Source organism: Pezoporus flaviventris, unplaced genomic scaffold (genome assembly GCF_033815535.1).
Source record: "Pezoporus flaviventris isolate CSIRO_AGI_PZ_B2104156 unplaced genomic scaffold, CSIRO_AGI_Pfla_v1 ptg000045l, whole genome shotgun sequence".
Lineage (NCBI taxonomy): Eukaryota > Metazoa > Chordata > Aves > Psittaciformes > Psittacidae > Pezoporus > Pezoporus flaviventris.
The window spans coordinates 6893751-6919102 of NW_026892593.1; the positions used below are offsets into that span (position 1 = coordinate 6893751).

General features: G+C 37.6%; 1 protein-coding gene across 1 annotated transcript in view; it reads left to right on the forward strand.

Moving 5' to 3' along the window:
- SEMA3C (semaphorin 3C) overlaps positions 1-25352 on the forward strand; it is a 122843-nt gene that overhangs the window by 48643 nt on the left and 48848 nt on the right. The window contains exons 3-4 of the mRNA XM_061467313.1: positions 21769-21929; positions 24309-24371. Of these exons, the coding sequence (XP_061323297.1) occupies positions 21769-21929; positions 24309-24371 (224 nt within the window). The remainder of the gene's footprint in view (positions 1-21768; positions 21930-24308; positions 24372-25352) is intronic.

Sequence of the window (25352 nt, forward strand, 5' to 3'; positions counted from 1 at the left end):
CTGCCTGGAATTAGGGTCACCATGTTTGACAATGTGTACACTGTCTCCCTGACCTACTGGAAATAATGTTTTCTATTGCATTTCTATTTTGTCTATGAAGTTTTTCTATTGCTGCTGTTACTATACCTGATAATATATCTTTTATCATAAGGATCATTCATATGGTGGTCAGCCTCACATCAATTGCTGCCATGTCATAGTTTTCTACTGCTCCTGGACTGATGTGTGCCAGGATGTGTTACCCTGCAGTGGGAAAATGAACTTGCTGAGCAGAAGGACCAGGGTGTTGCATCCTAGGAAGAGCTCAGGAACGCTTTCTGTAAAACATGTTCCCTTGCAGAAGTCCTTGGCTTCAGCCCCTGGCCGGCGTGCCCTGCTGCCCTCTGCAAGTGCCCTGATGTGGGGGATGCAGCCATTCACACGACCCTGCATGTGGAGCCTGGTGTGTCCTGGAACAAAAACTTGGGAGGTCTCTAATGGGCTTGGACCAAGCCCTGTGTGAGCCTGCATAGATAATTGACCACCTCTTTGTCTGAAATCATGCTTCAGTCTGTGTCAGAGGAAAGGCTCTGGAAAAGCAACTGAACTTCAGGAAATAACAAGATACTTCCAAACAAACTGGAGGTGCTACCACATTTCCCATGAGAGCTCAGCTCTTCTTCTAGCTGAGCCGTAGAAGAATAGTGGGAATCAACATTCACAGTAAGGTTTCTGGGAAGAAATTACCAAATTTCTTTGAATCTTAATAACTGGCCTCATTTTGGAGGAATAGAGAAAGTTTTATTGTTATATTTCACACAGATTGAGTAATCTTCTGTTCTCATTATAAGACAGAAATAATTTGCTAGTTTCCAAGATTGCTTTATGATCTTTGCAGTATCAGTAACTTTCTTTTCTTAAATCTTCAACTCCCCATTTCTTTTAGCAGAAATGGCGTTGAATTAGATTTAGTCATGCTTCTCCTCATTCCTATCAGTATAAACCAATGTTTGGCAAAAATTATGGCACTCATCTCACTATTCAGATTGCGCTGAACGCTTCTTTGCCAAGTGTATTTGTTTGTTTGTTACTTGTTCGCTTCTGAACTTTTGAGTTGTGTAATATTTCTCAAGGCAGTGATATTTATAAGAGTAATGAAAATTTGCACCTCTTTTGATGACATGAAAGAGAGTGGCAGGGTTAACTGGAGACAAGCATATCCTGCTGCTTCCTTCTGAGCACACAGGGGCAAACTTACGTTCTTCCTCTCTGAACTTTCTTTGAAGCACATCTCTGCTATTGGACATGTCAGTGTTCAAAAATTCTTCTACTTTTTGGGCCAAAGCCCTTACATTTTGCATTTGGGACGTTGACTCGCCAAGATATACATACATGGCCAAAATACATGTTTTTTTTTTTAGGGAACTGGAGAACTTTTTTCTCTCTGGATGTTTTTCTTTTCTTCCTATTCTCCCTCAGTTTTTGATTTTTTTGTTTTTGTTTTCAGGGTGGTGATGAGTTTATTCATTTTAATAGCATTCTAATGCAGTGACATAAATCCTTTGCTAATAGGAAACAGAAACAACAAATAACTTCATATACATTTAGTGCAAAGCATATTAAATATAGCAAGAGTAACAAATGTCAAATAAGAAAAGTCAGAAAACCTAAGAGTTGTCAGTGGACTTCAGCGTCAGTGACAAGCCTTTGCCATTTCGCATGTTGTACTTGGAGGCTGCTGTGTGCTGAAAATTGGGTTGCTAGGTTGCACACTTACTTCTTTCTAGAATATCTGTGTTTGGGCATCTTTTTTCCTCTAAGTTTACAAGATAAAATATACTTCTTTTTGCCCACATCAAACTTTCCCTTGTTCCTCAAACATTATTATTAGTAGCTGTTAACCAAGTGGAGTATATACCATTAAAACACAACAGAAGCATGCTTAGGAGGTAGGAGAAGCAGATGGGCTCAGTGATATCTCAGCTCAGTTTTCTGTAATGTAGGAGGTTGGGAGTGAAACCTATTAGCGTGGGCTTTATAAAAGCCAACTTCCTTCTGACAGGCTTTCTGGGGATATACAACCAAACTTATCCTCCTAGGACAGTCAAATTTGAACCTCTTTGTACTGAATCTCATGAAATGTCTTTGTCACTGCACAGCAAAATTTGAACCCATAAAGAAAAAAAAGAAACATTTTCAGATTTTTTTTCAGGCTTTGTTATTTTTAGTTAAGCCACAAACCATTAATATGTGTTTGAAGTAGGAGGTTCCACATTTTTCTCCTCAAGCATGTGCTGTTTAGTTGCTGCCCATGCAAGTATGCAGCCAGAGTAGTTGGTTCCTCCAAGGACACTGGAAAAGCTTCAGAGGAGCCAACTTGCACTGGGCTATGAGAAGGGATCATGGCTCTGCCACATACAGCCTCCTCAGGGATGACCAATCCCAAATCATTTCTCCTTTGCATAAGGAGAGGAAGGAGAGGTCAAAATACTACCCTTGATCTTACAGAATATGAAAGTGGGCCTTGGCAGTATGTGTGCTTCCCAGTTAATGGTCTTGGATGACTTTTGGCAGGTCACATTCACTCTTTGTATTTCTGATTTCCCATCTTTGACTTGTTTACAAAGTCCAGCCGTTTCTGACAGATGCTTGTGTTCTGCTTTATGTTTGTGTTCCACAAAGAGTTGCAATTTTGCTTTGAATTTGAAATATATTGATGCTAACAAATAAATTATCAGATAGATATATTAACATCTTAAATGTATGAGAAATATCCTTCCACCATCCTTCCTTTCCTTTACTGAGAAGTCCTCTTGAAAATGGCTGTTCTTAAATGCATCCAAGCAAGACTGCATTGAGGCAGGAGGAGGAAAACAGCATGCAAACCAATTTTCAGCTTTACTGGAAATCTTATTTCTAGAAGTATTTCAGTATTTTCTCCTCTTCTTGGTCTCTCTTTCCCCCCTTTATCTCCATAACCCTCTTATTGCTTGTTGATTATTTCCTATGCTGGAATAGCAATACATAATTGTGGTAGCCCAGTGTTTATTTACATCTTCCAGCTAAAATTTAACTATCTTTCAGTATTTGCCATGTATTTTAAAAGACTGACATCACTATTGCTGTTTGTAATAACTAAACCAAATATTGTCATTTCCTTGCTTGTTTTCTTTCTTTTCTCTGATACATCCTCTTTCTTCACTTTTTTTTAATCTGAAATTAAAAGTTGGTCCAACAGATCATTTAAAGATTGTTAGCTTGCATTCCTGAGAAGTCCTAATGGACTCTTCATTGCTTAATATTTTACTGAAGTAGACCATATTACAACTGTAGCAGATGAAAATCTGCCCCTATTTTCTTCTTGCAGCTTGTTTGAGTTCTTTAGAAGTTCCTGTTCTATTTCAACCTCTTAGCTTTGTCCTATAGAAGATACAGCCACTAATCTTTCAGTAGAACCTTGTGATTCCCACTAACTGCAGAAGAGGTTAGTGCAGGGGTAAAGATCTACAGAGGCTAGATCAGCTCTGAAAGTGTTTAATCTCTTTGGAAGGTCTTAAAAGAAATGAAAGTTTTGTTAATTAAGGTTACAAGTTGTTACTCTCGTGTTGCTAATGATACCTCTAAAAGACATGCATGACATTGCAGTAGTCTAAAATATGTGCAAGAAAAAATATATAACCACTGACCTATGGGCCTGGTGTTTGGAAAAATGTCCATGCTCTTTTCTACAAGGAGGTATACTTTCCAGTTGTTCTGAGATCTGGTAGGGAATTGACACCATTAGGTGTGCCCTTGTGCAGATCAAGTAAACTCAGAATTATTTTTAATTGGAGTTAGAACCTCACCTCTTCAAGGCTGTTTCAACTCAATAAATCAGGGCATATTCCTTCAGAGGGAGCTTCAGAGAATCTGAGCTACTCCTCTGCTCTGTTTAACCCTCTGGTTTTAGTTTCTCAGCGAGAACATCCATAGCTTCTAAAAACTGGGTTCCTAAATTCAGTACTTCAAACAAGATGCATGCAGCAGACTTTATGGGTTTATACAGCCTGCCTGATCAGTGTATGAACAAACTCACGTCTTGGGATTTGACTCTATTAATGGAAAAGAAAGAGTAGTGCAAGCCACGTCCCTACCTTTAGATAACCTAAAATTCTTAAGATGGACCTCCTGAGACCCCTCTTAATTGCTTATATATTCACTGAATCAGAAAGGGTGAAGGAAACAAAAGGTTCTGGGAGAATGCCTGTGCTTTTCCTCCTCCTATAACATTTGCACTTCTGTTGTAATTTAAAGGGAGTCCTGAGCTAGGGCTGTGTGTTTGTGATGCAATACAAAGTAGTTTTGACCTTCCACTGACAGGCCTTGTTTAATATTCAAGGGTAATTGTCACATATCACTTTCCTGCATGTTTCTTTGCTCCACAAAATTATACTTAGATTGTTTATAATGCTAACAGCCACAGAGGATTTGGCTTTGGTTTGAGTTGTTAATGTGGTTGAGTGACTCTATAGCAATGATAGCATATTTATCCTGTATCTCCCAACAAAGTGAAGCAGACAGGAGGCAACCTGAAGTTTCTAGTAAGAATATTGCTCTGACACTGTTCAAAATCTTTCAGTCAAAAGCACTGTTTAAAAGCTACTTATAAAAGAACATTCATTATTGAATGAGCACGCTCCCAAATTTTTTAAGCCAGTATTGCATTGATATTACAACAAACTGAGATTATGAAATACGCTGTTCATGCCCTTCTGCACAGAGGTTCAGAACCTGTCTGTGACCCCATGTTGAGGAGTTTGTAATCTAAATAAACAAGACAGACCAAGGCCAGAAGGAGAAATGATGCACCCACAGTTATGCAGCTGGCCAGTAGCTGAACTAAATTAATCTAAAAGATCCTTGTCATCAGAAATACAGGTTTTTCCCATAAGAAGAGGCTGGGTAATGCCAACTAAAAGCCAGGTCCATTGGCTTTCAGCAGCTACTCACTGTAATTTTAGAGGCAAGACACAGGCAAATATATGTCGACTTAATGAATTTGCAAACTGAGACTAAAGATTTAGGAGCATCATCTCCTGTGTCATGAAATGGAATCAGAAATAACATGTCCCTTATCACAGTGTGGTATTCTGACATATGCATCCACAATAATTAAGTGCTTTTTACCTTGACATTGTCCTGGGTTCAGCAGTAGCAGTCATTTTTCTCCTTCCTGGTAGCTGGTGCAGTGCTGTGTTTTGACTTTCAGCCTGGGAACAGAGCTGATAACAATGATGTTTTGGTTTGGCCAAGGACTTTGTGAGCCTCATGCTCTGCCAGAGAGGAGGGGAAGCTGGGAGGAAGCAGAGACAGGACACCTGACCCAAGTTAGCCAAAGAGGTATTCCATACCACAGCACGTCATGCCCAGGATGTAACTGGGAGTTAGCCGGAAGGGCTGGTAGACTGCAGGGTTGGAGGAGGTATCGGTCAGAGCTTGGTCGGGCTGGGGGGGGCGAGTTATCGGTTGGCTGGTGGTGAGGTGTTGTATTTTCTTCCCTTGTTATTTCCTTTATCATTGTTATTATTGGTGGTAGCAGTAGTGATTTGTGTTATACCTTAGTTACTAAACTGTTCTTATCTCAACCCGTGGGAGTTGCATTCTTTTCGATTCTCCTCTCCGTCCCTCCGGAGTAGGAGGAGGGAAAGAAGCAGGGGGGAGTGAGTGAACAAGTTAACTGACTGGGTTTAAACCACGACAGACGTACAGCAAAAGAGACAAGATTCTGGGAATATTTTAATACTTTGTCTATTCCAGAATGGTAATGCACGTTTTTATGTCCTCATATCTAAATCGTCAGCAGTTATTTTATGCCTTTCCCATTTTTTCTTTTTCAGTAGAGGCAACCTTGTTTAAATACTTGCTCATTTCTGATTAGAATGTTTTTCCCAAGGCTATTGACACAGTTTCCTTTGTTCAATTAAATATAGCCAAGTACTAATGTTTCCTGAGTAACAGTATCATTACAGCATAAAAAACAGTTCAAACAAATTACATTCTGTATTCACTTGTTAGGCACACTTCCACACTCTACCACTATTAATTAATGTAATTGATAGATCTGATTTTAATTAAACTAATACAGTAGTTATAAATAACCTTATCAGATATTTAAAATATATTTGAACAACTGAACAGATTTTTAATGTTACTTGAAGCGGAATATTTACAATGTGCTAATAAATCGAGGGCCAATGCACTGCACAAAATTGTTCTTTAACAACTGCATTTTATCTTTTTGAAAAAGAAATGTTAACCAATGTTTGGAAGTATTCTACAGTTCACATTTGGACCTGGACTGCTTCTTATCTGAGTTGATGTGCACAGTGAAAGGCATAGTTATTTGCTGTGTTAGAGAGGTGGAGAAGGGATAGCAGGCTGATGGAGAAAAAAAAATATGTAAATTATATAATCTGCACAGTGCTCTGTGGGAGCAGCAGCAAAATACTGGTAAAATGCAGCCTGGGTGGACTTCCAAATATTTATTCATGTGATTATTTTTTTGCATCTATGAAAAATCACATTCTGATTGCTTCTATAAATGGTGGGTTTAGGGCCTTTGGTTTGCATTGGCATAGTGTGTGCGGGGCCAGGGGATATTAGGTGGCATTCAATGTTAACAGGAAATTAATGTAAATGTATTCAAACTGCAGATATGTTATTGTCTTCCCTTCCTTCCTCTCCTTATGTGTCACTTGCTTTCTAAGACGATAAATCCAACAAGTTAATTTATTACACTCCTGTCTCTGTGAGTTTTGTTCTGCTTGGAGGTTTTTGATGCAATTACATTTGAGTTCAGCATATTTATAAAGAATCAGATATTTTTTATTTCAGTGGTTCAAAGCCAGTCATTGAAAAGAGCCCAAAACCTTTAGTTAACCATTTTCAGACTTTTTTTTTTTTTTACTGTTACTGTTACACTTGTCCCTTGAGGTACCAGGTGAGTAAATAACAGGTGTATTTTTACCATATTGAGGAAGCTCGCCTACTTCTAGTCTTGTCATCTAAATGTTAAATATTTAGTCTGAGTTAGACATCCAGTCTTCTTTTCTAATCACTAGAGAAAAACAAAACAAAACAGGAACCTGCAGAAAAAGGTTGAAATTATTGACAGAAAATAAAATTCTGTCAGCATGGATGAGTTAGGTTCTTGTGTCACTGTCCTTTCCAGAATCTCAGAAAACACCTGAGAACAATCACTTTATTTCTCCCTCCTTCAGCAGAATGGTTCTCCTCAGAATACTCATTGACTGTTAAGGTTTCCCTTTTCTCGTACCCAACCCTAAAAAATACACTGCACTCATTGTTTTGTCACGTTTCAAGCCTGAAGAGTATGTATTTTCTGGCAGTGTAAGACTTGTGACCATGTCATTCAGTGTGAGAAACACTGATGGATGAATTTCATGTGTTCTTTATCTTACAGGTTGTAAATCATTAATCATTTCTATGTTGTTCTGTTTCTGGACTACCATGCGCTGATTTGATGTGATAAAGTGATGGGTCATCTGACAGGCAGTGACAAGTCCAGGACAGCCCACTTATCTTCCTGTGATTAGATTTAGGGATTAGGCATGTGATCTTACCAATATTGTACCTGCATGATATTCAATGTGGTGCATGTAAAACAGGATGAAGAACCAAAAGGAATAATAATAATAATAATAATAATAATAATAATAATAATTAGTTTCATCAGACTCCAAAATGTTTTCTTTGCTATGAAATCAACAGGTATTGGTGAATTCTTTTGGTAGACCTACTCTGGAATATAAAGTGACATTGCTGTACTGAGTTTACCCATAGAAGAGATGACGATAATTGTGACATGCCCAAAGTTAGAGAAGGGTAAGTGAAGTATAGAAAGGAAGAATAGCAAGGCACATACTCAATACACCAGTTATACACCTAAACTGGCATCTAGGTGGGAATTAAGAGCCTATGTTTAGACTATTAATTCAGGAAAATCCAGCCTAGCTCATATTCACACATTTCCCTTGACGAAAGCTGTACTACTAAGCATGCCCTGCACAGTGTTTTTCATTGCCTTAGGTTGGCAGAGGAAGTGACTGCCTAAGGTTTATTGGCATGCAGAGCAAAATCATTTCTCTCCCTAAATTCTTTGCTGAGCCGGATATTCATGGTCAGACTTCACCAATCTGCACCAAATGGCCTGTTGTAGCCTTAAAAAAAATGGCAGAAAGCTAATGCCTGAAATATTTCTGCAAGTGGCTTGGTACTTGTGCTCTTCCTCAGTTCTGCCTTATGGTTGCTGTACCAGAAAGTGTCTGGCAGATATTGCAAAGCTGAGATTCACATTTCTGAGAATGATTGTCTGCACTCTAGCTCAATATTAATACCAGGAGTAGAGCCCAAACATCTGAACTTCTAGGTCATTTCTCACCCTGAGCTTATATTTCAGGAAGTTCTGGAATTTTAGTTGCAGTCAGCTGGTAAATTTGATAAATTTGGAGACTGCATTTCTAACGGTTGAAGAGATAAGAATTGATTCCTAATGCTTTAAATATATTTTGCGCCACTGGTTCTCTGTTGATTTTATCGGTGTTGAGAGTGGAATATTTGGAGCAATTCAACGGTAAAATAGATCAGCAGACTACTGGTCAGTGATCATAAAACCCAGGGCTGTGTAAAATGTAGCAATTCTCCAGCTAATTACAGTCTTATAGAAAGAGTTTTAGTAAGAAAGATTTTATAACTTCTGCAGTACAAATGATAAAGATAAGTATCTCTAGATTGTAGTGTCTTCAGTGAGTAATACTTAGGCTTTACAATAGATTGCCACCAAAAAAGGCATGCAAATAAGTTGAAATTATTTATTCTACACTCAATATGTATCTTATGGAGGGGACCCAAGCTTTACTTTCATTGTCAGTAAACCACCCAATAACTCAGCACTGAATAGTAAGCAGAGACAAGGAAGAGGAGCAGCTATGAGAGATCAGTTTAACAAAGTTAAAAGTTATCACAATTCTTTTCAGTTTTTCATAACTGATAAACAGTTGAAGTATACTGTGAAATGCTATGAAGGTGAAGCTGTTAAATGGAACTAGTCAAAATATGTCACACATAATAGTGAAAGACCTATTAAATAAACACCAGCTAAAAGACTTAAACCTGTTAAAAATATTTTGCATTCAAATTAAGAGTTCAAAAGGTCAGTCTTTGGCATTCCTCCTTGTGGGCAAATTCAGTGAAGTTTACATGCCTCTAGTTAAACAAATTCTGCTTAAAAGCTATTCAGAACTGTCTCTATTTGCTCTATCACAACCATGTAGTAGAGATTTCCTTTCCACTACAATAGAATTCATGACATTATCTATTTAAAGGAGCTGAAATGGATTGTGCATAAAGTGGAATTACTTTATACAACACAAACACTAAAGCATGTGTACCTATATAATGGAATAATTTAAATGTATTATGCAATAAGCCTAAATGGTATCAGGAACATGAATTAGACTAATACCTTGAACATAAAAATGCCATTCTTTGTATTTTTTTAGCAAACATACATTAGCTGAACTTGATAGTAATTCTGAAAGACAGGTATGTGTTGTTATAAACATATAGCAGATGGTTAAATGACATAAATGGAGGGTGAGAGATTTGCTGAAGGTCAGAGAGCAGGTGCCCAAGAGTTCTGACTTAAGTTCCCTGTTCTGATCATGAAACAAATCTCCTTTGTTCTAGATATTTGTACATTATGCTTTAAATGAATAGCCATGTTATTTTACTTTTGCTTCCAAAATGAGTACAGGGCATACGCAAAGAACATAGTCTATGAATTTTGCCTTTAAAGTTAGCACAACTTTGATTTTATTTCAGGATCAAGGAAACGGAGTTACATAATGATGACACTTGCATCTTCCTCTGCTACAATTAGTAGTTTGCTATGAAGATTAAGTGGTTGACTGTGGTTGATTTCTATCCCATACTGTCCGCTACCACTTTCTTCCTATACCTGCAGCATGCCACTCTGTCAGCAACCTAAATAACCTTCAGTTTAGGACTGCTCTTCTAGTCCATCCTCCCTTGAACATATTGTTTCTATGCTGAACATGTCCATATAGGACTTTGATTATCAGCGTACATTACTCTTCTTGACTCTTCTTTTACCTGGAAGCAATGAGTTACCTTATTTTTTCTCTTTGCAGATCTTCAGCACATTCAAATGAACCAATAGCTCACTCCTGTTAGAGCCTACCATTATCTAAAAGCAGTAATCATGAGATGTTTTATAACTGAGAGTTGAATATAAACAAGTAGGTTTTATCTATTTTTTTATATCTGTGGAAATGCAAGAGGGGGAATTCTTATACTTTTTTTCCTTCTTTTGGCCAAATACTAAATGGCCATCCTGCTGAATAAATAAGGCAAGTCTGATTTAAACACAGAGTGAGTGACTGCAGAAGGTTTATTTATTTAAATGTCTTCCCATTCAGATGAAATCTAAACAGAAAAGCATAAAAGTTATCTCTGAAATCCAAACCAGAGTTTTGGCTGAGTTTATTAAGTCTGAAGGCTCTGGACTTCAAACAAACAAACAAAAATCTCTTTTTGCATGTGAAACACACTTGAAATAAATTCTTCCAGCCTTTTCATTTTAATTTCAAAGGCTTTTTTCTGTACATTACCAAGTGCAGCCCCAGAACAACCCAGTCAAATAAATTGCCAAATTGTTACTTCCACTTTGCATATATAACTCAAGAGAGTTTATGTGACATGTCAAAGAGCAAAATACCAGCAGAGTAGGATTTAGACTTGAGTGGACTCTAATCCACCAGGCTGTGCTCAGCCCACTAAACACAGCTTTTATTGTGCACCCAAATACCAGCTGGTGATCACTTGAAGACTGATGGTAGCATGCAGCTCTGGAATGTGTCCTAAATTCAGTCTTTGTGTCAGTCTTCATGGTGTGAAAAAGAGTGAAATACGGTAACATTCTGTGTGTTTAAACAGCAAGCATGCTACGCACCAAACACATCTCCCTGCGGGACTTGTGCACACCACTCCTGCTCCCTTTGAGCCAGCATTGACGGCAGCCACATCTCATAAATGACACCTATCAGTCATAGATCCACTTCCAGCTTCCAGATCCATACAGAAATAAAGTAAGCTTAATAAAATCATTTTCACTGCACGCATGCTTGGACGTATTTTTGTTTTGAAGTTGACTTAAAAAAAAAAACCCTAAGTCTTAATTAATTTAATATTAAAAGTATTCAAAACAGTCCTAGGCGTTCAGCAGCACAAACAGTGCTGCTGTTGCGTCCATCCTCTGAAGTCCTCCTGGGGACAGAGCCAAACCCTGTGTCCAGGGAAGCAAGTTGTGACATTACAGTAATTTGAAAAGAAAAAAACCCAACCCTTAATGTGCAATCTGATGAAACCACAAGGCTATTTCCCTGATGGGAGCTACTTCATTTAATATACCAGAGAAATGTATTTCAAGGGAAAAAAAACAGGAAAACATTTAAGGATAGGCTTGACCTTCTCTCTTCTCACAAACCAGAAGGCTTCAGAAGGAATCCCAAACACCCACATTTAGAAATCAGCTTGTTTCCTGTCAATGCAAAAGGCTGGGTGGCCTCCTGGATGCAGAATCAATTTAATCAAAGAACCCAAATTAGGCTACACAGGGTAATTTAACCATAGAGAAAAAGAAAGAACTATAGGAAAAGGAATGAAGAATGTTGTGGAGAAGTATTTTACTATTCTAATATTTCTGTTCTTGAAGTAGAAATACCAAGAGGAGATTTGGAGAAATACAGTTATGATAGAACAGTGGAATCAAGTGTGGCTGTCTCTTTTGGTAAAGTTTCTTATCTCCAATATAATGACCCTTCTGGCATCATGTTGGACTAGGGGTTCATTGAAGGTTCACTGAAGGGGGGATGCCATCATTTGTTGACCCCTGGCTGCTTTGTTTTCTCACATAGTGGAGTGAGAATAAATGTTTCTTTTATCCTTCCCAGATGAAAAGCAGAACTTTCTAACTTTCTGGGCTTGGTATATAGAGATGAATATCTCGTACATAGACAAGAGTGTATAGACACCAGGTATGTGTATACCATTGATGCCATACTGATACTGATAGAAAACAAAAGACACTATAAAAAGGAAGCAGTAGTTTCCCTAGTAGTATGCTGTACCCACCATTGCTACATAGCTGTTTCCTTGTTTTTGCCATAGCAAAAATGCTTTTACGAGCATCTCTCTGCATTCAGAATTGTCTGTGTGTAAAAGCGCTACCTGTTAATTCACCAGTCCACTGAAATGAATTTACTAATTAAATTCTTTTGCGTATGAAATACTGCTCTCCAGGCCTTCTTCAGCTCATAGCTGGGTAAATTTTACATTATTTTACTGAAGAATAAAGAAAAGCTAAGCACTGGGATTTAGCTGGATCTCTTTATGCCTGATAGTTAATCCTAATTTGATTAAAATGATAACATTAATGAAACTGAAACCAAGCCTTCATATACAAAGTTGCCATTTTTTATACAGAGTAGGGGTGAAAAGGGACTGCCAAAGAAAGGGCCAATATGTTTTAAGGAGATCATAGTGGCATGGCTAAAATTGCAGCTGAAGTTCGTAACATCAATAAAGGCAAGGATTACTGCAGCAAGGGCAGTAATGCCAATCCTAGACATACAGAGATTGTCTGAATCTCTGGGGAGGTTACTCTTTGAAGGAGAGAAAGAAATATAATGAAAAGAGTTCCTCTGCCACGCCACAGTGAAGTGGGTTCTTACTTTATTAAAGAAACCATAATGAAATATTGCAGTGATTGAACTGTGTTTTCTCAATGAGTTTTTATTAGCTCTGCCAACAAGAGTAATTTGGCAGCTTAGCAACCGTATGCTAGGAGAGAAGAAGAAAGACTGCATGTGCGTTGATGTGAAGAGCTCTTTTGGTCAGAAAAGAAGTTAAGAGACTGCTATCATACTTTGATATTTAAGGTATTGATTATTTTGCAACATTTGGTAGTTCTTCATTAGAGTTCAGAGGCCCAGTTGTCAGTACATCAATGAAAATGTATTAACACCTCAAAACTGCACATTTGGAGAGCAGCTGCCTCTGTCAGTTCTGCAAAGGGCAGATTATTTCTTCACTGTCTACAGGCTACCTCAGTAAGCCTAGAGATTACACTTTTAACACTGAAAGTGAAAGATGAACTTGCAAAGACAACTCTAGCAGTGAAATAACCTTCCTTTCACTCAACCTTACTTATACTCTCCCTTGCTCCCCAATATTCAAAAACATCCCAGCTGACAACATCTGTCACATTAACATGTGGGGAGCAGTCAGGTATTCAAACCTAAGCCTAAAAAGGTTTGCTTTTTTATCACAAAAATAACAGCCTGAATGAGATACAAAACTAATGAGAAGTCCACTCAGACCTTGCTCTACACCCAGAGGTCAACCCACTAGTAACAAACAGGATGAAGATGAATGAACTGGGGGAACAAATCTGAAGTCTCATGTTGTTGCCCAGTTCTGACTTGGAGAGCAGCACTAGCTTCAGTTTTAATTTAGTTTTCAGACAGACAATTACAATAATGCACTTTCTTTCGTTTCTCATAACTTTCTTTAAATTTGGATCAAAGAGCTTTAGTGTCTGCATACAGTCAGGGCTTCAGCTGGGCAGTGAATCTGATAGCTACTTGGAACATTCCTTTGTGAGACTAACCACTGCAGGAGGAAGCACAGCCATTCCACCCATGACGTAATTGCTTGTCCAGTGGAAAGAGAAGTATGAGAGAAAACACAAGAGATTATGATGAAAAGATACACTGCTCCCAGAAGAAGTAAAATTATGTGAAATTTGTCTGACTTCTCCATGTGAGTGGTGTTTTTTCTTACTCTGTCTCAAAAATGTCATACGTGGTAATCAAAAGCTTCTCACTCCTGCATCTGGAAACCAAATCCATCCTGAGTGCCAATGGCAAAGCCACTGTGTGCACCCAGGCTAGAGGGTGAGATGGTTTGAGTTTGTGCAGTCTTAGGCAATGTGGCAAGGATCTTTTCCATGTCTTTTGGGAAGAAACAAAAGGGCAAACTCTGCTTAACAGTGCAGACTTCGAAGTATGCAGCTTACCAACTCTTGGAGAGCAGTTTGCATGCTGCAGGTCTGTCATACACAAGCTCTTTATACACAAGACACGGAGGAGACTGGCTTCCATCTGACATGGCTAACTCAGCTGCAGTAACCTTAAACCCAGCTGGCCTGTCTTTATGTCTTCCCATGCTTGCAAAAGGTATTTCTCTGGGTTTGGGACCAAAAACCTGGACAGGTCAAAAATGGGCAGAAATAAATAAGATAGAATTTGAAAAATCAGGTAACTTCTGGAAATTTCTGTACAGTATTTGTGATGTCTTCTCAAATAAAACTCTCAAACTGCAATTATAAAAAGGAATAAAGTTGATGACCAATAAAATTATAACTGCACGCTACTTATTAAAAAAATAAGAAACCAACTTTTCAATGTTTTTATTGAAATACCTATATAGACATTCCAGGTTTACAGTGAGGCAAGTGAAAGAGTAATCTGAAAGTGATGTCTGTAAGTGTCTACAGCCTAGCGAGACTGGCTGGCTGGAGGGTGTGGGTGGTCTTGCATAATTCTCAGTGAAGGAATCTCAATACTGGAATATTTGGCAAGACTCTGGATAGCTGTGCAACTGCAGTTTGGAAAAAGTTGACATATTTTTCCTCTGTTTTGGAGTGGGGCTTCTACTGTGGAATGTGGTATGATTTCATCATGACAGTATCTTTGCGAGTAAAAAAGAATCAACATTGAATAGTGTCTGTTCTCCATGATGTAAAGCTTCAGTGAAAATGCACTTAACCTTGTGGGGTATGTCGTGTTGATGAATGTGCCATGGAGCCATCTTAATACATTTTGCCACACAAAAGTGACTTTCTCCCATTGTGTGTTTGTCTTTGCTTAGAAAGCCCATTCCTTCTGCACAGAAATGGCAGCTGCCCACACCTCAGTGGATCTTCCCCTCCTTTTTTCTTCAAATTAGCAATCAAAGATGAAAAAATCTCTCATAGTTTTTGGTAATTTTAATGACACACACTCTGTTCATGAGTGATTCCTCTTGCAATACAACTTTTAAAAAGCCCTAAGATCAAAAGCCAGTTAATACTCCATTGCGATCTTTTTGAAGTCTACAAAGTACCAGGATTTTAGGACCTCTGTGTGTCTTGTGAATTGTTAAAAAAGACTCGTCTAACTGGCATATGTGAATGCTCTGCTTAAGGTCAACTGTTAACTGGTATGTCTTTTCATATCAACACGGTCCCCTTCACAAAGAGCTATTGAGTGTTTTATTGCTCCTAATGTGTATGTTGAGCTGCTGAAGGTGAAAGATTGTTCTTCAGACATGCTAGAGCTACCTCAGGGCCTGATTCTCCAAAGACTTCACCTTGGTGCCATTATTTCTATTTATAAAAGACTGCACTCAATCCAGCACTGTTTAAATTCCATTTTCAACTAATTCAGCAAATATACCAATAAGTGTTCAAGGTGTATATTTAAACCAGATCCTATTTAGATATCATTGACATTTCCGTGTTATTTACTCTTATTCCAAATACAGCAATTAAATTTCCTTCTAGCAAATTATACATTTTAGCTCTGAGCAAAGAGGGCTCCTTTTTCAGCCTGTACTGTCTGAACTCCCCTTCACCTATCCTCAAAATGATCTTGTTAATTAGTTAGCCTGTGATTTTATGAGCACTTGTAAATCTATTTTCTCCCCTCTCTTTAACATTTTTTTTAGTAAAAACGCAATTAAACCCCTTTCAAACAGATTCAGAAGGTTGCAAGTGTGCACATCTGTGATTTCCAGTCCTTATAAACCTGTTATCTTATACAAAAAGCCAAATTTCATTGTAACAGCATTAAAGAAAAGTGCGAAGACTTCTCATGCGTGCAGAAGAGATAAAGAGATAAAGAAAAGGTCAAAGGTCCACATGAGCTTTTGGGCCCCATGTGGTTAAGGCACACGAGGGACTCACTAGTAGCACATCTGGCTGCCTATGGCTCTTTGGCCAAATGTCTGCATACCCATTTATAATCAGCTTCACTTGTGAACTGGCTGAGGATTGAGTTTTAGTTTGAACACTGCATGAGCAGTGGAAAAATGCTTTAACAACTCTTTTATCTAACCCCCTTAAGTAGAAGGAATCAATACAGATTTCTTCAAAGAAAAGGAATATTGGCAGTGCAAAGGTGGCTCTTTCTGAAGGTTTGAAAGGAAATATTCAGACTTTCCTTGTTCTCTTTCCATATATAAAATTAAACAGTCACATTGTATCTAGAAGATCTTAAGGTCCTTTCCAACCCTAGCCATTCTGTGATTCTATGATTGTATCCTCATAGATTTGAAAGAAGTATTATAAATAGCATAATTTGTCCACAGGTCCTATTCAAACTATAAAAATAATGCATGTCTTTACACTGAAAAATCAGAAATAAGGCCAAAGAAACAATAATTAAAATCATTAGACTCTTACAAAATCTGGTATCTTTTAACTAGATCTTTTCCAGTCATTTCTAGTAATAGGGTACAAAACAGAGAAGTTAGTCAATGCGAAGTAGAAGGGAAAATATTTAAACTAAAATAAAATAGAGCTTTTTTCTGGCTGAAGCAGTTTTTTAAATGATTTTTTGCAACTTTGCAGGTATCTCTGATTCTACTCATATTTTTTTTTAAGGTGCAACCATTTCTGTCAATGCTACCGACATTATGTACAGTGTCTCACAAAATTTATGTATGCAGATTATTTTTTCACCGTTCAAAAGTGACCTCTTGAGTAAAAGGGAGCCAGTTCCATCTGATGCTGTAAGCAAAAGCATCATTATTTCTGGGGGGAAAAAAAAGAAGAAAAAAAGAATACCGGTTTCATTCCAGTTCCTAGAAGGTGAGATTTTACATTGCAGTTTTACATTTGGCATGGACTGGCTTATCTCTTGGCACAAACTGAAGGCTTAATGAGGCTTAAGAGAGTCTTACCGCCTCCTTAGCTAGAAGCTAATGTCAAGCCTACTGCTATATGTACACAAGGCCTGTTGTTGGTGCATCCCATACCCCATGGGGAAATAAAATAAAACAGCATTATATTGCTGACTTCCAAATCACTAAGGCTACATAAAATCCATACCAATTTGGGCAGCAGAAGTTCTCTGGGGAGAGGTAGCCCATCTTTATGGAAAGCTATGTTTGTCCCCGTCACTGTGGTGCTGCGTGTGAAACTGGATGCTTTATAAATATGTTTTACTCCCTGCTTTTTTTGAGGCACATACACCAAATCTCTGCTTCTGATCTGAACTTCATAAACAACCTTGTGAGGATGAATCCTTATGCCAGTAGGAAAGAGGAGGAAAATATATTATCTCTTGTACATTACCACAGGGGATCATAAATTAAAAGCTTGACAGAGCATTCTAGATTTGCTCAAAGAAGCCCTGCTAAGCTGGGAACCCAGTGATGGTGTAGTGCAGAGACAACTGTGCACTCTCTCATGTATCCACAGCTTATCAGTGGACAAACTCGGTGCTTTGAACTCGTGCTGGGGATGCTTGCATAGCATGGCTGTAGCTTACCAAACCCTGCAAGGTAAAGCAGATTATGTTGAACTTTCCAGTAACAAGTGGTTGTGTGGGTCTGCAAATAGAAAATGTTTTGGAAAGGTCCTGCTAAAAATTGTATTAGTTTAAATGACATGTGCGTCAAATATCCATATTAGTATAAGATGTCTACTGAAGAAGTCACTTATATTAGGTTCTTAATATTAGGTATTATTATATTGCTTATGTTAGGAAAGTCAGGCTGTGTTTTCAGCATTGTGACACCAGGGAATTTGAATTAAGGAGTGATGAAAGGTTGATGTTCAGTGATTAAATAAAACATTCAGAGAACCTGATGGGTAGATACAGTTCATATATCCTTGTGCAGGTTGGATAATATGTGTATAACAGGGTGTGTGAGATATTTTCACCTTCCTAGGTTTCCAGTCTCTGGTAGCTGTAATTTGTTTTGTCAAGGGCAACACAATGAGCTTGAAGTGTTACAAAGGCTTAATTATAGATATTACACAAATACTGTGTTATTTCTCCTTCAGGAGCACAACTTTTTAAAAATAATACTTTCATTAACTTTTTTGTGGTGAATTAGAAGGATAATTAAAGAGTAGGTGTTAAACTGCCTGATTGTCAGCTGTACACTGTGAATGGAGAAAACTCCCAGTCATTGGCATCTCCAAAATGTGCAGGTCATTAATAATAATAGTTCTGGGGAGAGAGTTCACTGTAGCTCTTATTTTTTCATTAACAGGGACAAGAGGTATACAACATGTCCTCTAGATCAGATTACTGATGCTATGGATCAAGATGGTATTGGCTTTATAATTGAGGAAAGCCAAAACTAAATTCACTGACTGATGAAAAAAGGGTGAACAAAGATTGTTCTTGTATCATTAAGAATGAGTTATTTGCATGTGGATTATATTGTAATCTTTTGTTTTATTGTCAAACAAGAATGTTAATATTCAAAGAGAGCTGTCCGCAACATCATTCTCCATGGAGATTTTAGTGCTTTGAGTATTTGGTTAAATTCCCAGAACATGGATTAGAATTTGCCTTGAAGGTCAGGAAATGTTTGAATCATTTTTTTACACAACATTTTGGAGATGAAAAGGAATGTGGAATATCTTACAGCATATTTCCAGACACCACTTTTTCCAAGTAACAGCGCCCAGATTGTAAGTCTTTAAAAAATACAATTTTCTTGGATGATTGTGTGGTAAATTTTGTTAAATGAAAAGAAAATTTGATCAGTTAGATATCCCCTCTCCACTTGCTTGAGTAGCCCTAAGAGGCTAATAAGCCAGAAGCTTCAGCACCAAAAGAAATAAAACTAATAAATCTGTATGAGAGTATTTGTTTCAGGACTTTCTTTCCCCTTGTGGATGGCATTGAGTTTCCATAGTCTAGTGACATGTCATAAGGTATTCTCCTCAGCAGCTTGAAGGAGACGTATTACTATTCAGGTGACTTAGAAACCATAATACCATTGCAAAGAGATTACTAATATCAGAAAATAATGGTTTTTAATAAAGGTGTGGAAATCACATATCTTATGCTATTTTTCTCTCTTGCTTAAATAGAATCATCATGATCTTGATCATCTTTTTTGATAGGTTATTCATTGTCATTTGTCAGTCACTGAAGCAGTAAGGAGGGGCATTACTCTGTGCAATCACTATGCTCACATTTACTTGGTGTTGTGCAGGAAACTGCTGCCTCTTACAGTTTATCTGTGCTTTCCTTGTACATCAAATATACAATTATGAGAAGGTTCAGTTTACCTTCTAGCTGCCAAATATTACAACAAAGTTAATAAGGCCACCAGGAAAAGGGAAGAGCACTAGCTTCTCAGGCTTCTAATCAAAGGTCAGTCTGAGAATTTCAGAGCAGGCAAAAGGATTGCATTTTAATGGCACTGTGCTGCTGAGTCTCCCTGGTGCCTTTAAAAACTCTAGGTAAAAGCTTACAGGGAGGATTGTTTTTTTTTAATAAAGTAAAGCAATTGATTTTTCAAGCACTGAAGAAAGACTTCTAGAGGTGATGTGGACAATTTTCATCTACATTTAGTGAGTTGAAGCGCTTAGGTGCAGACTGTAAATCTTGCTTGTGTGTTCATCTTCTGTTGAGGGACATACAGAATCATAGAATAGTTAGGGTTGGAAAGGATCTTAAGATCACCTAGTTCCAACCCCCTTGCCATGGGCCCAGAGACCTCACACTAAACCATGACACCCAAGACTGAGTCCAGCCTGGCCTTGAACCCTGCCAGGGATGGAGCATTCACAGCTTCCTTGGGCACCCCATTCCAGTGCCTCACCACCCTAACAGGGAAGAACTTCTTCCTTACATCCAATCTGAACTTCCCCTGTTTAAGTTTTAATCCATTACCCCTTGTCCTGTCACTACAGTCCCTAATGAAGAGTCCCTCCCCAGCATCCTTATAAGCCCCCTTCAGATACTGGAAGCTGCTCTGAGGTCTCCAAGCAGCCTTCTCTTATGAAATAGAAGTATTATTTGTGGGTTGGTTTTTTTTTAATTTTACCATAAGTAAATGCACATAGGCACCTAAGTGAATCAAAAATACATATCTTTCATGAACCAAAGATATTTTCTATCTTTCGATAAAACTATTTAACAATCATTATAATAATTAATTAGAGCTTTGTACCATATTTATCTATGCAAATTATATTCTGATGTGTTATTTTCATCATTAGAGCTTTAGTAGAAAGGTTTAAGTCCCAAGACTGCAGGCTTTGTCTTTATGTTGTCTACATCTTGTCAAAAATTGCTCTCCAAGTAAATTATGCTTCCAGCTAAATGTGTTTTGCAGAAAGTGCATACTTTAGGCACTATTTTTTTATTATTATAAAAGAGCACATATCCAGAACTATTTTTGCTTTGAGAGTTTTGTTTTCCAAAATAACATTAGCCCACATTAATCTAGTCATCTAAAAGGTTTAGATAACTAATTTTGGATAAGACATCTACTGTTTTCTTAGAGAACTAATGAACAAGAACTTTGCTTTAAGCAAAAACTGGGTTTTAGTAACAGTTACAAGTATGGTCCCAGACAAACAGTTTGCAAAAGGGATATGGATTCAGTTCTTAGATTTATGAATAAACACTCTAGCGAGGCTTTGTTTTCATATGTACTGTGTATTTGCCACGCTTTTAGAGTCACAGGAAAAACAATCCAATAAAAATGTTTATGAGGTAAGAAAGCAAAATTATATGTTAAATATTTAAATAAAGACAAATTGATCATTAATGTTTTATTTTTCTGTTCTCAGCTTTTGAGAAATATCCCCTCTGTTATTACTGAAACGAAAAGTATCTGAGTGGGGGCCAAAACATATTGGCCAAGGAAAGACAGGAAGGCTGAGCTTTCTCATGGGCAGCAAGTAATACTTACATTGCAGATGCTTGTGCTTTTCCTGTCATAGTCCTATCCTGCACTGACATCAAAGAATGTTTTTTACTTCTCTTCATTGAAGAAATTTTTAGGTAGAAATATAGAACTATTTCTACAGTTCTGATAGTTTGGTCCAAATCCCATTTGTGAACAACTGAATAAATGGACACACTTAAGCTTCACTGAATACATTATTATTTTTTCTTTTAAATAAGCCATGCATGGTGATGAAGAACTAAAATAAGGAAAATAAAATTGACCTTGAATAAAGCTATTCCTAGTGAAGCCCCCTGTTAGGGAAAGAAAGTAAACTGTTCTTTTGTAGCTTTCATTGATCTTGTGGATTTTTGCTGTCATAAACTTTAAAGCGTACTAAGCACATTGGTTAATTTAATATATGATCTTCCTTAAAAGCCAGAGGTGTAAATAATTATATCCATTACCATAAGAATTAATTAGATGAATGAATAAGAGCAATGCCTGATTTTTATGAGATAGGTCTAGCTACTTAATGCATAAAAGAATTACACTCAAACTGGAAAAGGAAAATTCGTTCTAACTCAACTATCATATTATTACCAAGTGTTTGATGAGAGTTTTTCTTCTGTTATTGACCCCACTTGTGTTCAAAAATGCCTTTATTTAGAATTAAATGCAGTTGCAATGATAGTAAATCAACTAAATTTTTTTACTAATTTGTTTCCTTTACTATTTCAGAGCTGCAAGAAACTAAGACCTCTGAATATCACAGAATATCCCACAGTCCCCTGGATTACAGGATATTATTCATGGATGAAGATCAGGATCGGATCTACGTGGGCAGCAAAGATCATATTCTGTCATTGAATATTAATAATATAAGCCAGGACCCTCTCAGTGTAAGTTTGAGATCTATTTTTACCCAAGGTTGCTTCACTACATGCCTTTCTTCTGAAGACAAAGAATGTGTATTTCATGCTTTTGCAACAGGCAAAAGTCCAGACCAGTCCTTGTTTTATGTTTAATGCAAGATGAACAAGCTATTAGCATGGCTGCTCCTCAAACACTGTTTAAAAACACCTGTTTATTCGTTTTGAAGTGATGTTCAGCATGGGTTGGCCTCATAAGGAAAATTGTAAGGGTTGATGGTTTCTGCAGCTCTCCAAGATTTAAGAAAATTCAGAGATGCGCTTCTAACGAAGACTGTAAGGAAGAACAAGATACCATTTCAGGCTGCAGGTCAAAAAACCAACAGGGACAGAGTTGCCTTTAACCTTGGACTATATTTATTATTGTTTTGTACTCTGCAGCCTGATCACCAAACTGTTCTCCAATCTTTTGTTGTGTCTGTGTCATCCCTAGGCCTTCAGTTCAGTAGTTGAGACACCTCCTGTCTGGGGTTCTTTGGACATTATGACCCACATCTCCTTTTCAACACTGCCTGTTTTGTAGCTCCTTCTCTCACTTACCAAGATGCCATTTTCTAAGGACTGTCTGTGTCCCACCTCCCCAGACTGTAGTAGGCAACCTGTGTATGAAACTAATCAAATTAAACTACTTTCACAGATTCCTGTGTTGTCTCCAGAGCCAGTTCAATTCCAGCTTCTCTGCTTTTAAAATAGGTGGCCTGCAGAAGAACTTGTGTGCTCAGAAGTCTGACTGTTAAGTTATTACCTCTCTACAGACTTTGCCTTGCGTATCTTGAGATTATCACAGCTACAGCACTGCCTTAAAGTGTGCCTTAAAGGCCTTGTTCTACCAAATTCATCTGATCCTTTAATCTATGGGCTTTATTACTATACCTCAGGAGTACTGAGGGGCAGAGATATCCAGCTTGCAGCAGTGAAGATAAATGCTTTCCTTAAGAGGCAAGGCTTTTAATGTGTCAGAAGAGAGAGAGAGGCCCTGCTACAGCATGATTAAGCGCAGTTAAATTAGGCTTTGCTCTGAATCACCCTCTGGATATGCCTATCTGAATTGATTGTGCAGGCAGTCCAGGGAGGCTAACTCTAACTTACACATTTAAATTCAATGCCTCTTGTGTGATGGCATGAACCCTTCCACCTCCTAATGGTACAGAAAACTTCCTCTGAAATGGGGCCACCTTTTCTAATCTTAAAGAGCTTGTGTGACCTTTTTGCTAATTCCCATCTCACCACCAGTGATACAGGCACCCTTACCTGTAAGCTGCTGTGCTCCTGCATGGCACACTCCAGCCTTCCCTTAGCAGGATGGTTTTAATTAATTCTGTGCAGAGTTTGGTTAGGTAGAAAGGCCTTTGTTGCATGACATATATTCTGCGGTATAAAGCTGCAAAGCATTTCAACATGGGAAAAGAAGAACAAAGAAAAAGTCAACAGAAAGCACAGAAAGCAAAAACACACAAAATTTTCTGGCAGTGGATGTGATCACCCAGTATTAGGCTCAGAATTAATCTCTGCAATTCCACATGTTCTTCCATTTGTTTATTTATTTTCATAACAGTTTCATTTTGCTGATCTTATGCCTCTATACATATGCATGCATTCCTACAACTCTCTCTATATGTATGTATCTATATATATATATATATATATATACACACAGAGATCTTCTATCATTATTATTTATGTTATCCTAAGGCTAATAGTTATCAGACTCTGTCACCTACTAAATTTCTAGGGAGAGATTTCTAATGGATGTCTTCTATTTCAAAATCAAAATAAATAATGGAAGAAGTTCAAAATCTTTAGAGTTTGAATATAAATGAGATAAACATTCAGGCATTGAGGTGTTTGTTAGAAAACAGTCTGAAAGAAATCAGCCTGAAATCTCAAGATTTCTATCAGGTTTGTTCATAATCTATCCAGACCTTTGGTGTTAAAGCCAACAAATTGTTATAAGAGCCCTTCTTGCAATATTTTGTTCTGGTTTCTAGTGTGAATAATTTTTAGTTCAGTAAAAATAAAAAAGTAAAACCGGACAATAGTTTAGGCAATGAATTAGGCAATAATACTGAAAACATCTCTCTTACTTAGAAGAAAGAAGTCTAAATAAATTATGCTAAAAATATGCAGCAAACTTTATTTATATCAGCCAAAGACCTGTGGCTTTATTTTGATTACTGTATGCTAAGACGGAAAGTTGTTTTCATTTATCAATGAAAATTCTTTTTGTCCTTATAATCAAAGTATGAAAGATGTCAGATTATTAATTTACTAGTTTAAATTTGGCAGCAAAATGTTTTGCTTACATTATATAATAATTATGTTACTTAAAAGATATTTCTTTCCTCACAGATTTTCTGGCCAGCATCAGCAAACAAGGTTGAAGAGTGCAAAATGGCTGGCAAAGATCCTACAGTAAGTTATAATCCACGTGAACATGCACAGGCACACACATATGCAAATTACATAGCTGGCAATAAAGTAAGAGCACCTTAAATGCAGCCAAAACGAAGCAAAAGAAGTGTTTGTTATGCTTTTGAAATGCTCTGCAGGCCAACCGATAAAGTGAAGGTACGAAAAACAGGCTATGTAAACAGAATGCACTCTGAGACTGTGACAGATGGAAAGAGGTACGCACTGTCCACTTTCTTGCATTTTTCTCTCGTCACTACTCAAACTAGGTAGTGCTTTTCCGGGTATTTCCTGGGAGTGATCCTGAAGAGCCCTGCTAAGCTGTTGTTCAGCGTGGGGAAGTGCTCTGCCTGGCTGCTTACCACAGGAACAGACTACAGGCAGGGGCACTTACTGACTGGAGCCTGAAGACCCCAGACGCAGGAACACTCCAAACACCTCTTTCCAATTCACAATACATTTACAATAATCCACCTGGGCCCATTCTGTAGGAAAAATGTGTGGGCTTTATTTTGAAAATCTATTGCAAATGCTGATGAATGTAAGGACACCGGAAGATTGGCCTGTTGCAGTACTGCTGTAATACTGCTATTTCAAATTACTGTGGAGAGTAATGCAGAGCAATAGAATGCTTCTTAATGAATAACTATATTATGGTTGGTATTGAAGCTTATCTACTTTTTTTTCTGATAGCTACAATAGTGAAAACCAAGTATTTTTCCTATTGAATATCTTTTTTTATATATATATATTTTTTACATTGTTCTAGTTACTGCAGTGTGCAGTAAATTCAATAGCTAGCAGCCTGTTAGGTTGCACTAAATGAAGGGAAAACAGAAAGCTATGTTAATAGTGATTAATATTTGATAGTAATTTTGCCAGTTGCATCATCAACTTGTCATAGTCTGGTTAAGGAATTTTCTTTTCTTTGAAATGCAAAAATGTATTAGCCTTAGTCATGTTCCCAAGATATGATAACATTCT